Raw genomic sequence first — 13723 nt, 5'->3', positions numbered from 1 at the left:
TTATCTTGTCACTTGTAGACACCTAGTTAGTTACCTGTTAGTGGTCTGAATATTATGTTCCCTAAGAAGGCCCACTTCCTCTTTGGCCCTCTTTAGAAGAGCTTGTTTGTTTTCAAATTCTGATGATTTCATGTAGTTTTCAATCCTCTGGTACTGAGTATCTGAGAACCGTGCTAATGAGAGAAATGCCTTCATTTGTCCATTTCTGAGCTCATCACTGCTTTCTCCATCATAATTTCCAGCAACTTGCACTGCCTTTGGAAACACAATCCGTTTATATTACATTTACAGGTACTAAAGGCACCTCGAGAATCACACAGGTCAAAGAAATACCTACGCTAAAGTTATACTTGTTTATGTACCAGCTAAGTCATATGAACTACACTACTTTCTTGACTTTTCAAAACAACTCTGATAGTTACAAATTGAACTAAAGCAGTAAGAGGGAGGATAGGAAAGTAGAAAGGGGCTGGAGTTCAGAAGTCTTAGTACTAGTTGCTGGGTGGTTGGACTACTAGTACAAATGGACAGCACAGGCAGACTCGCACATTCCTTAATCAGCTAGTTTTGTACACAAATAAATGGAGAAATTATCAGAAACAACTTGCTGAAAGAGTGGGTGCTGGTGAGGAGAAAAGGAAGACACATTTGAGCTTTCTTTAAAAATATGTTCCGTCTTGGGAGAAAAAGGAGACATGTAATACTTTCAGCAATAAAGAATTTACATAATTTTTAATTTTTTTAAATTGATTTTAGAGAGGAAGGGAGAAGGATAGAGAGATGGAAACATCAATGATGAGAGAGAATCACTGATTGGCTGCCTCCTGCACACCCCCCTACTGGGGATCGAGTCTGCAACCTAGGCATGTGCCCTTGGCTGGAATCAAACCTGGGACCCATCAGTCCGCAGGCTGATGCTCTATTCACTGAGCCAAACCAGCTAGGGCAAGAATTAAATTTTTTTTAAATGCTCCTTCTTTTTCAATATTCTATCCCATTCTGCCCACCAGTTATATAGAGTTACAGCAGTAATAATAATAATAATATGTAATACATAGAAATCATACTTTACTTGCTTTTAAAATAAATTTGGCCTTGATGAAAAGATCAAGTTTTATTCAGGCTAAACAATTGTCTTAACGGTTGTAAGAAAACCTTACCTTTTCTAGATAGGTCTGCATGATGACTGCAGGATTTTCTAAGCAAGTTTCTGCTAACCAGTTGCCACAAACCCTCAGACATTCTGCGTATACAAGTTTTAGGTTGGGATCATCCTGCATATAAAAAGCAAAATCTTAAAATCTTAAAAGTATCATCAGAACTATACAAAAATATCTTCCACTTAGGGGAAAAAAAAAAAAAAAAAAGCAGGTTAACAATGTTTCTCTTTATCTGCTTTCACCACACAATTATTTTAATAATCCAAGTATGTAAGTTTATGAAATATTCACCCTCTACTTTCTATTATTACTATTATTGGAATAACTTACAATTATTGAGTACTTGTATACGCCAGGCACTCTCTAAGGCCTTTATGTATTTTTACTAATTTAATCCTGTGAAATTAGTATTATTATCCTTAATTTGCAGAGTAGAAACTAAAATTGAGTGAGCCTTACCCTAGGGCCCATACTATTAAACAAAATTTAAACATCATATCATATTGGCTTCCAGTACTCTGACACAATAATGAATCTGCTAAAACTGGAAGATGCCATACAGATGCTCAATACCAGAAGTGCAGTAAGTTGATATTCACTAATCAGATACACGTCAGAAGAACATTATTGTGACCACACCCTTTAACACGTCATGATTCCCACAAATGCCTCTACTTCTGTCCATTGTGTGCTGTAAATAAAGCTTTAGAGCATCCAAATCTTCAATAGCTAATAGGAAATGGTAGATAAAACATTAACATTATATATTTCAAAGTATGTGGATTGACAACCTAATTATTCCAACTTGCTCATTTTAAAAGTTTTGTTCTCTCAAGCATTTTTCTCTTAGTTATTCGTTATTTCAAATTTATAGTAACTTCATGTTTGTTTCCCACATATCCTTCCTGAATCTTATAAGAAAAGGCATGGCAATAAGTCTACTACAAGATGGACTGATACAATTATGTTAAATAGAAAACTGAATACTTTTTCAACCCTTTTACAAATATTAATTTTTCAGACTTCTTTTTACAATTTCTTACCCATAGCAGTAATTTCAAGGCTTTAAAAATTATGAATTTATTAAAAATATTTAAAGCACAGTAATTTTTTTTATAACAGTAAAATATTAATTCAGCAATAAAAAAGGAGTGAACCTTTGAGCAACTGGCATCCAGCTTCTTGATCATTTGCTTGAGAATGCTCAGGGCCAGGCTCTGCTCCTGCTTTGCCCAGAATACTTGCGCTTCCTCCAGCTGCCACCCAGAAACTCCACAGCTAGTTGGATTATACTGTTTAATTTGGAATATTGCCTTTTCAGGGAGCTGAAATGAAAAGAACATATGGAAGTAAATGCTTTCACTGAGTTCTTGACTATTTGTCAGAACTGTCCTAGGTACTTCTCCACCTTCCTCTCCCAGCCCTCACACCTGCCTATTTTTCTCACATACGTGTGTGTGGGGATAGACACAATACATAAAATCATTAAATTGGTAGGTATCTTCTCATTTTATAAATAGGAGATTGAGGCTTAGAGAAGGTAAATACTTTGCTCAAGCCTTAAAATTAGGTCTAATTGCAAAATGGAAACTTTCTAACTCAGAGAGAAAGAGAGTGAGAGAGAGAGCTAGAAATATCAATAATGAGAGAAAATCATCAATTGGCTGCCTCCTGCTGAAACCGGTTTGGCTCAGTGGATAGAGCGTCGGCCTGCGGACTGAAAGGTTCCAGGTTCGATTCCGGTCAAGGGATCGGTTGTGGGCACATCCCCAGTGGGGTGTGTGTAAGAGGCAGCTAATTGATGACTCTCTCTCATCAATGTTCCTAACTCTCTATCCCTCTCTCTTCCTCTCTGTAAAAAAATCAATAAAATATATATATTTTTTAAAAAAATTTGGTTGCCTCCTGCATGCCCCCAACTGGAGATCCAGCTCATAACCCAGGCATGTGCCCTGACCGGGAATCAAACTGTGACCTCCTGGTTCATAGGTCAACGCTCAAGCACTGAGCCACGCCAGCCGCGTGCGATACAGTATTTTAAGTGACCTCTGCCTCTCAATGACACAGCTTTCTATTTTCTAGCTAATAAGAAACCAGTCAAGAGGTGAGATGACATAGTTTTAAATTCAATTACCTGGGTGTTCTTGAAAGTCCGGGCTAGTACGGAGAGATCCACAAGGTGCCTGGTGAGAATGTCCTTAAAGCATTCCCTCTGGGAGCTCTCCATCTCCTTTTCCATCAGGAGCTCCAGGATGACTGTGCGCAGAGCCATGACAGGCTCCTGAAAACTAAAATCGCTGTCTTTGAGAAGCTGGGAGTGCTTCCGCCACTTACTGTATACTTCAGAGGGCTGCCTTTCCGTGACCGACCTGAAAGCAAAAGCACAGAATGTAAGCAGGAGAAATGGTGGGGAAAAGTGCTAAATTGCAGGGTCTAAATTTAAGATATAATATAAAGGAGTTTATTACAGTAACAGGAGTGAAACTTCTAAATAATCCAAAATAAGGATCAAAGTTTAGAAAACGACATAATGGTCCAAGCTCTGAGGGTCAACAGAAAGGTCACAGACAATGAACATTTTAAAAGATTTTCTTAAAAAAAATACCCAGACTTCTCGGCCGGCGTGGCTCAGTGATTGAACCAGGAGGTCAAGGTTCAACTTCGGTCAGGGCACATGCCTGGGATGCAGGCTCAATCCCCAGTATGGGGTGTGTAGGAGGCAGCTGATCGATGATTTTCTCTCATCATTGATGTTTCTTTCTCACTCTCACTCTCCCTTCCTCTCTGAAATCAAAAAAAAAAAAAAAAAAAAATGTATATTTTAAAAATACTCCGACTTCACAAAAAGCAGCTTTTCTAAATATGTGGTCTTCTGAAATGAGAACACATACATCAGGCCTGTCATACCAAACTCCTACACCTGTAGTCTTGCTCAATGTTGGTGGTAATGAAAGAGGACATGTCAGCAAGGCAATGAAATCAACTCATCTATCTCCTACTGTACCTGCCAGCATAGTGGATGACTCTATGCAGCTGTAAAGAAATCGCAATCAGTGAAGGAAGTGCTGGCAAAGGTTTCATGGACCAATGTTCTTTATTAAAGAAGAGAAAATGAATCTGTATGTGAATAGTTTGCTTCCCAGATGTTTAAACTAAGCAATATGGTCTAACCTTCAGAACTACTGTGTTGAGAGAAGCTAAGATGAAGCAGGGAGATAAAGAAGATGACAAAGTGCTTGCTCATAAATGAAAGCTCTTTTACTTGCTTGATAAAGAAGGAGACAGAAACACAAATTCACAGAACCAGAACTAATGATCCTAGAGCAGGGGTTATCAAGCAGCTTAATCTTAGAAGCCCTTTACAATCTTCCAACTTAATGAAGATCCTAAGGAACGCCTGTTTATTAGATTACATCTATCTATGCTTACCATATTAGAAACGAAAACTGAGGAAAGTCAAATATATATTAATTTACTTCAATGACAATAATAAATCTATTATATATCCTAACACACACACACACACAAAATAACCACAGTTCTCAAAACAAACTTTAGTGAGAAGAATGGCATTGTATCATATTTCTGTAAATTTCTGATATCTGGGTTAATAGGGATAGTTGAATTCTCATCTTTGCTACTGTATTTGGTTTGTTGCGAAAGGATGTTTTGGTTGAAGTACATGAAGAAATTCTACCCTCAGACAGATATATAGTTGGAAAAAGGAGGAAAATGTTAACCCTCAAGAATATTTCTCACTTTAAGAACTGCTGTTCAATAGCTCATCAAATTGCCCGCCTCCCCTCTTCCTTATAATTCTCCATCAGAGACAGAGCCAGTATCACTCTTCGGGGGTTTCTTAAGGAATCTGTCCTCTCGTTAGTGAAGACATCTTCCATGCAGAGGAACAGTTACTGCAGTTGTGGCAGTAAGAACTACCTACATACTTATTAATGAAAGTAGAAAGCAGTTTTGCTCCTTTATTCTCTTTAAGAAGAGCCACATCAATGGCTTTGTCTTTGTGTAATTTTGAAAAACTATAATTATTTTCTGACTCTAAAATTTCCTTCTCCTTTTTACTCACAAAGCATATTCCAGGCTTTAGTTCAGCATAAAGGTATGGTGATCTTAGCAAATTACACTTCCTTTCCTTCCTTTTATAATAGTGACTCAGAATCACATTGCTCCAAAGGGCCCTAGGGGCATCAAATATAACCCCCCGTTTTTGATATGAGGGTGAGGCCCAAAAAGGATAAGGAGCTTTCTCAGGGTCACAAAATTCAAACTGAGATCAGTAGCATCCTGAGTAACTGTCTTAGCTCATTTTTCAATATTCTGGATCACTTCCCTCTCACCGTTAAAAGAGCCAATCTCCCCTACACACCTATTCCAAATTCACTGACAGTCACTGAATGTTCAGTATGAATCAGTCACCAGGAAAATGCACTGGGGATACAACAGCAAACAAGAGAATGGGTCCCGCTTTTAGGAGCTTTTGTCTATACTCTGCTATGCTTCATATATACTCTGCTACGCTTCACAAAATGACAGCAATGTCAGTGCAGTGCCACACAGAATGGATAATAATATGCTATAGCAAAAAAAAAACAAAAAACAAAAAACATGAGGAAACACTTCTACCTGGGGTATAAAAGAGAAAACGCTGTAAAGAGGAAAGTATATAATACTAAATTTTAAAAACTTGAATTTTTTACATTCAATATTTTTTAAGATATTTATTTTAATGGCTAATCAATTTAAAACGTGATGAAAGGAAAGAAACAAGCCTACTGCTGGTCTCTATTTTTTAAAGTCACAGCTGGAAACAAAAGAACTACTAATGAGGAACAGAGTCACACGAGTCACATACCTTGAGAAAAGCTCCCCAATGCTTTCGAGCTCTCCAATGGCCTGCAATCTGCTAAGTGTGGGGTAGAGGGAGTACACAGACTCCAGGCTGCCCCTGCACAGCTCCTCTACCTCCTTTACTCTAGTGGCAGAACAGACAAGACAATCACAAAACTTGGAAGAGGTTATCAGGAAGATAAAAGTTCTCATCCCAGGCTTCCATTTTTATCTAACAATAATAATGTTCACTAGCACTGGCCCAATGCAGTGAAAACAAAGTAATCGTACAGACCTAGATCTAAATCTCGGTGCTGCCACGTATGGCTGGAAAACTGGGCACATACGGTTTCCTCTGAGTCTAAGCTTTTCTCTTCAGAATTATTTTGAACATTAGACTATATATATATATATATATATATATATATATAAAAGCCTAAGAGCCGAAACCGGTTTGGCTCAATGGATAGAGCGTCGGCCTGCGGACGCAAGGGTCCCGGGTTCGATCCTGGTCAGGGCCATGTTCCTGGGTTGTGGCACATCCCCCGTGGGGGGTGTGCAGGAGGCAGCTGGTCGATGTTACTCTCTCATCAATGTTTCTAACTTTCTATCCCTCTACCTTCCTTTCTGTAAAAAAATCAATAAAATATATTTAAAAAAAAAAGCCTAAGAGTCTAGAACATAATAAGCACCTAAATGATAACAATATTATTTCTGTAACAAAATACAGGATTTAATAGGAACTAGCTGTTGTTAAACAAAAAACAATGTTACACGTGTTTAGTCTGTATTAGTAAATACTTTAAGGTGCAATGTCTCATTTGTGCCCCATAACAAGACTGAAGTATTGACTTTATTTTACAAACACTAAAACAGGTCTATTCCATACAACTCCTAAAGGAGATAAGATTAAAACTCCCAGTGAACTGGTCTAGAAAGAAAACAAGAGGTGTGGCAATCAACAAATCTTTGAGAGTTCAGCATAAAAAAATTGGCCTTAATTTATTCAAAGGAAAGAACATATTTGAACTACATAAAGAAAAATGTATTATGTAAGAAAAATAATGTAGCAATTTATGTAAGCACCTAGCTTCTGAGCATGCTTCTACATTTAAAACAAAAATAAAAGCACTGTAATATAATATTTGTCAAATGTGCAATAAACAATTCTCTAACATATAACACTGAAAAAACAAAGAATACTTTTTCAAGATACAGAAAACAATTAAGACAGGCCCACCCACAATTTGCATAACAACTTGCTTGCAGAAGATAAAACTCATCTGAGCACTCATTTTTCAGATGTGCAAAAGGTAGGAAACTTTTAAACCCTGGTGCTGTCCCCATCACCCATTTGCATTGTTTGAGTTTCAGCACTAATTCACCTGAGTTCTCATTACACAGGGAACTTCTTTTGAGAGGAGGGCAGAAATGACAAAGGAACAACCTGACTATAGCCACCAAGCTCTTATCCCTTCACCAGTGCAAATCCTTACATTGAAATTATTTGTCAAGTTTTCAGAAAAGAAGCCATGACATTAAATGTTAAGATATAATAACTTTCTCTTTATAATACCTGGCATATTTGAGACTTTCATAAAATGTGGAAAATTCTTTATCTCTCAGAGACTGCAAAGCATTGTACAATGATTCGTGGTAACTTGCTCCTTCTATTCCTTTGCTGTGAGATAATTTTAAAAATAAAAGAAAAAACACATTTAAAAACGGAATCTTAAGATATGCATGTATAAATAATTTCATCAAGAGACACAATTTTAAAACTAAAACTGAGATTTCTCCATTAAGAAAAGCATTTCTAGAAATTTTGGTTAAGAAACATGAAAAATTTGGTCACTTAAATTCTTTAAGCAGAAAAAAATGTTTCTCATATACTGTGCGGGATTCTAAATACGCTCTATTTTCACTTTTTCATTCATTAAACACCAACTATGTGCCAGGCACTAAGTACCAGGGTTAGATGTAAAGTCAGATCAGATTCATTTTCGTGGAGTTTATGTTCCAGTTGGAGAGGATGGACAATAAATAAGAAAAATATCAGGTAGTGACAAGGGAGATGCAGAGAATTAAAACAGAGTAACAAAACAAAACGACTGTTTAGAATGAGTAGTCAAGAAAGGTGTCTCTGAGGTGTAACATTATTAAACTAAAATCTGAATGACAAGAAGCCACACACATGATAATGGGGAAAAGAGATACACGTAAGGCCTTTCGGTAGAAACAGAATGGCCTGATGAAAAAATAGAAAAGAACTTTATGGCTGAAATAGAGCAGAAATAAAGCACAGTATATGCTGAAATAGAGCAGAAATAAAGCACAGTATATGCTGAAATAGAGCTGAAATAAAGAACAGTATATGGTGACTTATAGAAGCAGGCAGGAACAAGCTCACAGATTATAATGTTGTAAAAATATGAAAGTATCTCTCTAATTTTATAGTAATGTAGTAATAGTTTCAAATTGGAAAGAAATGCCCATTAGTAAAAAATAAAAATAAAAAAATTCTATGAAGTCATTTAAACAGTTAATATTATTTATTTTTTTTGTTATTTACTTCATCAAAAGACTTTTAAACATAGATACAAAATTGTTTATTAGGTATTTTGTTTTTCATTCAGAAAATGAGGTGATCCTACAAATACTATCGTCCTGGGTTAGTAATTTAGCAGTGTTTTTTATAAAAATGTATTTCATAAATAAAAGTAGACAGTCTTTGTATACCATCCAGTCAATAAAAGTGCTATCTAATCAACTAAAATGTTTGCAGCAGGGATTGGGGAGGGAAATGGATATAAATTTCTTTGGATTTATAAGTGAGAAGATTCTCATGAGAAAATACTTTTTATACTCCTATATTCAAATATACTTGGGGGTGGGGATAAAGTTACCCTAATGGAAGAGAGTGAAATTAAAGTCTAGGTACATCAACTGCTATTGCTATCTTATTTAAGCATGTAGGCATATCTTCAGCTTGCAAGATCTCAAAAACATAAAAACAGAAATCCTGTTATATTCATAGAGCAATAGTTTAAAAGTGTATTGTTTATAAATAGAGAAATGATGATTTAAAATGTCAGCGTTCTTCTTACTTAACAGAAATGCAGTGGTCCCATTGCATATTCCTCCATGCTGCTTGGTAATGGAGTTCCTGTAGTTCAGCACACCACTCTTTATTGTCATCATCTAATCCTTTTAAGTAGACAGAAAGAATATGACAAAGTCCCAAATTCTGCAAGGCCTGAACAAGAGTTAAAAAATAAATAAAAGTAAGCAATCAATGATAACAGAAAACTAGAAAAATAAACTATAACAATCAAACATGCAAAATAACTTTTAAAAAAGTTTAGCAGTGCACAATATTTCATTTAAAATTCCGAAGTAACGAAGTAAATGTTCCCCTCAAAACACAAAGATAGAGCTCAAAGGACTCTAATATTTGATGGAAGAATGGTTAAGGAATAGTAACCAGTAACAGAAATGATATCCTCTGGAACCAGCTCTAATGCAAACTATTAGAAATAGTTACATGAGATTATCCAAGTGGATTTAATTCACTACCTAGCACTTTGTACACCAAGCATGTCAAACTCGCAGCCCACAGGCCGATGCAGCACACAAATATTTTTGCGGTCTATCCAATATAACGGTATGCAAGAAATGTTTCAATAAAAGTTTTGTAACTTAATTTTTACAATATCCTGTTATGCATCATTATTAATAATGACCTACAATGTGGGCTAATGATTGATTACTGTAATCGTGTTGCATTAATTTTCCTTACATGCCTTACACACAGGTGCACCATTTCTCTCCACTAATGCTAACAGTGAATATTTTAGCAGCCAATTGCCACGTCATTAGTCTTGTTCTGACTTGTTTGGTGTGCACAACAGGAAATATTTGATTTTGGAGAATAAGAAAAATAGGTTTATTTGAGTAATGCTTATTAATTTGTGCATTATAAGTTAATGTTGAAGAAAAAATATTAATTTATTAAAATGTTCTATTTTTATGTTAATGATTATTCATTTATTTCAGTTCTTTGTATTCAGCATGTCTCTATCGAAATAAACCTATGTTTCTATGAAAATTGAAGCTTTATGTTTTTTGTGGCCCACATAAACTTAAATCTTGTTTATTTGGCCCGTGTTAGCCTTTGAGTTTGACGTTTGCTGTACACAGTCAAGAAATATCTTCTACTATTAGTTAACAAGATTATCATCAACACTATCTCTTAGGTCAGTGACCTGTCTTATTTACCTGTGCATCCCTCTGACTATTTAGCCCAATGGCTGAAAAAACACATAATTTTCAGTCCTACACCTAGAATTTATAGGGCTACATAAATAATCCACTGACACTGAAATCATCTCAGCACTACACTTTTAGTGCTTTACTAAAGCAGGAAAATAAAAAAAAATACCTGAATGATTCCCGCCTGGCGGGTTGGCGAAGTGATTGCTGTCTCAAGGTCATATGTTACTAGGGCTTTCTCCCACATCGCTTCATGTTCATATGTTCGTAGTCTATAAAGATTTAAAAATACTTTTAGTTCTACATGTGTGTAACTCCTTTACGAACAGAATCACAATACCATTACCTAGATAAATGCAATGTACCTCGTAAGGGGTTGTAGCATTTTCCCTCCGCCACAGCCATACAGACTGTCTGGCTCCCCTATACTCCTGTAGATTTCTAAGAGCAGATCCTAAAAACATGGAAACAACAAAAAATGAAAAGGAAAACTATCACTTTATGAATTTAGCAAATTGGAAGTTTACCAACATGTAAATCTAACTATAAAAGCTATTTGTTTTAAAGTAAAATATAATAAAATATATACTAAAGATTTACATTAGGAACACAAAAAGATCCCAGATAACCGAATGACAATGTAATTAATACCTGAGAAGAGTTGCTCACAATTTAATGAATTAGGTAAGAAATTAATCCCAACTGACTAGGCTTTTAAAACATGCAAAAATAATCATTAAAAACACACACCAAGTAATCCTGTCAATAGCTAAAACTGCAGATAGGAAAATTATGAAGCAAAGTCTGATTCTTAAAAATTGAATTTAGTAAAAAACACAAAAAAAATCCTAATTTGCACTGCTATAATTGGTAAAATGTGATATGGATAAAGAAATGGTTTGATGACTCAAATCTCTGCTGTAAAATTTACATAGGAAAAAGATAATTCTTTTAAAATCATCTCAATAAGATAAAAATTGAAAAAGAAGAAACTGTATTGCATAGAAAATCAATAAAGCAATTTAACTGCCTAAAAGGTGTTTGCTTTGAAGAATATTTTTTAAAGTATATTTTATTGATTTTTTACAGAGAGGAAGGGAGAGGGATAGAGAGCTAGAAAAAACTATTAGCCGCCTCCTGCACATTCCCATAGGGGATGTGCCCGCAACCAAGGTACATGCCCTTGACCGGAATCAAACCTGGGACCCTTCAGTCCGCAGGCCGACGCTCTATCCACTGAGCCAAACCGGTTTCGGCTGAAGGATATTTCTTAAATAAAAATTCATTGATATTGGCATCATTTTGTAATTGTAATTAAACTGTTTCTATTCATAAACATTAAATCAAGTCTCAGTGTTAAAACATTTAGTATTTAAGCCTAGCACAGTACCTAATACACAAATAATATTCCAAAAACTAAGTAAAAGAGGATAAGAGTATAAAGAAGCAAATAGGGAAGGAGAAAATTTAGGAGAATGGAATTTCAAACAGGTAGATAGAACATATTTTAAGCAAGGCATGGTTGATGGTGCCAAGTGTTAATGAAATGTTAAGAAACATGTTGAATTAAAGGTGACCAGCAGACTTAGTAACAAGAAGTTTACAGGTGCCATTAGCAAGTGCTATTCAGTGGAGGGAGTGGAAGGAGAGGAAATGGAGACACCAACTATTGAGAACTTTTTCACAAAGGTTTGCTGTGAAGGGATGGGAGGAAAAAAGGGTCACACACACACACACACACACACACACACACACACACTCACACACGGACTAGGAAAATGATTTTAATAAGAAAGGTTTGATATGTTGAGAGAGGGCACAGGACAATAAACATTATTTTTCTGAAAGAGTTGTTGAAAAACAAAGCACAGGAAGGATTAGTCTGCGGACAGGAGGAGGAGAAACCACTTCTCTATGATGGGAGCAGATGCAGGGAGATGTCTATGATAATAGGTTGTGGTGGGGTCACCCGTTATTTCCAGAAGTAGGAGGCAGCCTAAAGCTAAACAAAAGCAAAGCAGAAAAGATCAGAGAAATTGAAATTCTCATTTTAGAGGAACAAGTTGACCTCACACATTCAGTATGATTAGGCCAATTTAAGAGTAGGTATTAAGAAATGTATTGAAGGCCTGAGATGTAACATACAATAAATAAGTAAAGCAATAAATATGTAATTATAAATGTTAAATACTATAAGGAAAATGGTATCATTCTATGATATAGGTATTTTACATCAATCTTTCCAATAAAGGAACTCAAGGTTGGAAAGGTTAAGTAATAGGTGCAAGATTATACAATTCAGTGGTAGAGTCAGGATTAGAACTCAAATTTTCGAGTTTGAGTTTATAACTCAAAAGCTACTCGAAGCTTTAAGCCATGAGTTTATGTACATGACAGTCCAAACTTTAGCTTGAAAATCAAATTATATCTATACAGTCTCTATAACAATAATATGAAGTATAAAATAAATATTATCACAAATAGTAGGCTTATATATTTACCTGTAAACTTATTCCAGTTTCTTCTTTACTTTTTTCACTCAAGCTAGAAATGGTTGTGCTTTGGCTTCCCTCTTCAAATCCAAGATTTCTGTTTGTCACAAAACACTTATTTTAACGAGATGCATGTGAATGCCCAGACTATAGACTTTGATGGAAAAACTAATAATGGTCACAAATAAAACATAGTACACCATTTATATTTTAAAACATACTACCACTAAGGCCTAGAATGAAAAACAAATTTGTGAATATTAATTTTTCAATGAGAATTACATTTTAACAACAATGTTATGTATGGGAAGGCTACATGCCAAAAATGCTTACTTATATAAACAGGCCTGTTTAAAAATAGAGTAGCTGCCACCCAATTCAGTTCCCAACTGTTCTGCCAGTAATTTTATCTAAAGTTCAACCTCATTAATAATTATAAGCACACAAATTAAGATCACACTAAAACACCACTTAAACCTGACAAATGGGCAAAAATTAAGACATATAATATGGTGTTGAGAAACCTACATCCAAGATTATAAATCTAACAAGTAGTAATAAGGAATAGAACTCAGATTTGTCTGCTCTTAGGCCTAAGCTTTAAGCCATGCATTTATAGATGATATTCAGTCCTATAAGTAATTTCAATTCTAAAATCATGCTACCTACACAGTGCCTATAAAATACTATCATATGTGACAGCACCTCTATTATTTACCTATAAACTTATTCCAGTTTCTTCTTTACTTTTTCCACCCAAACTAGAAACAGTTGTACTTTGGCTCCTTTCTTCAAATGTAAGGCTCCCCTATTTATCCACTTCTCACGAACCACATTCATTTCTGAGAAGCATGCAAATTGGCATAACTACTTGAAAAAACAACTTGGCCCTTTTTTATAAGGTTGAAAATTTACATAACCTACAACCTAGTAATTCTACACTTAGATATCTCT

At 35.4% G+C, this 13723-nt stretch overlaps 1 protein-coding gene across 3 annotated transcripts in view; it reads right to left on the bottom strand.

The window, feature by feature from the left end:
• ATM (ATM serine/threonine kinase) overlaps window positions 1-13723 on the bottom strand; it is a 110798-nt gene that overhangs the window by 21727 nt on the left and 75348 nt on the right. For all 3 annotated transcript variants that reach the window (XM_084895129.1, XM_084895128.1, XM_084895130.1), the window contains 10 exons: window positions 12779-12866; window positions 10643-10731; window positions 10447-10549; window positions 9113-9261; window positions 7582-7686; window positions 6031-6150; window positions 3295-3529; window positions 2318-2485; window positions 1161-1274; window positions 35-255 (listed from right to left, as the gene is read on the bottom strand). In XM_084895129.1, the coding sequence (XP_084751255.1) occupies window positions 35-255; window positions 1161-1274; window positions 2318-2485; window positions 3295-3529; window positions 6031-6150; window positions 7582-7686; window positions 9113-9261; window positions 10447-10549; window positions 10643-10731; window positions 12779-12866 (1392 nt within the window). The remainder of the gene's footprint in view (window positions 1-34; window positions 256-1160; window positions 1275-2317; window positions 2486-3294; window positions 3530-6030; window positions 6151-7581; window positions 7687-9112; window positions 9262-10446; window positions 10550-10642; window positions 10732-12778; window positions 12867-13723) is intronic.

This window comes from Pipistrellus hanaki (assembly GCF_964339955.1).
Source record: "Pipistrellus hanaki genome assembly, chromosome: 9".
Classification (NCBI taxonomy): Eukaryota; Metazoa; Chordata; class Mammalia; order Chiroptera; family Vespertilionidae; genus Pipistrellus; species Pipistrellus hanaki.
Note: the sequence above shows the minus strand (reverse complement) of the source record. Positions and strands in the feature narration are given on the sequence as shown.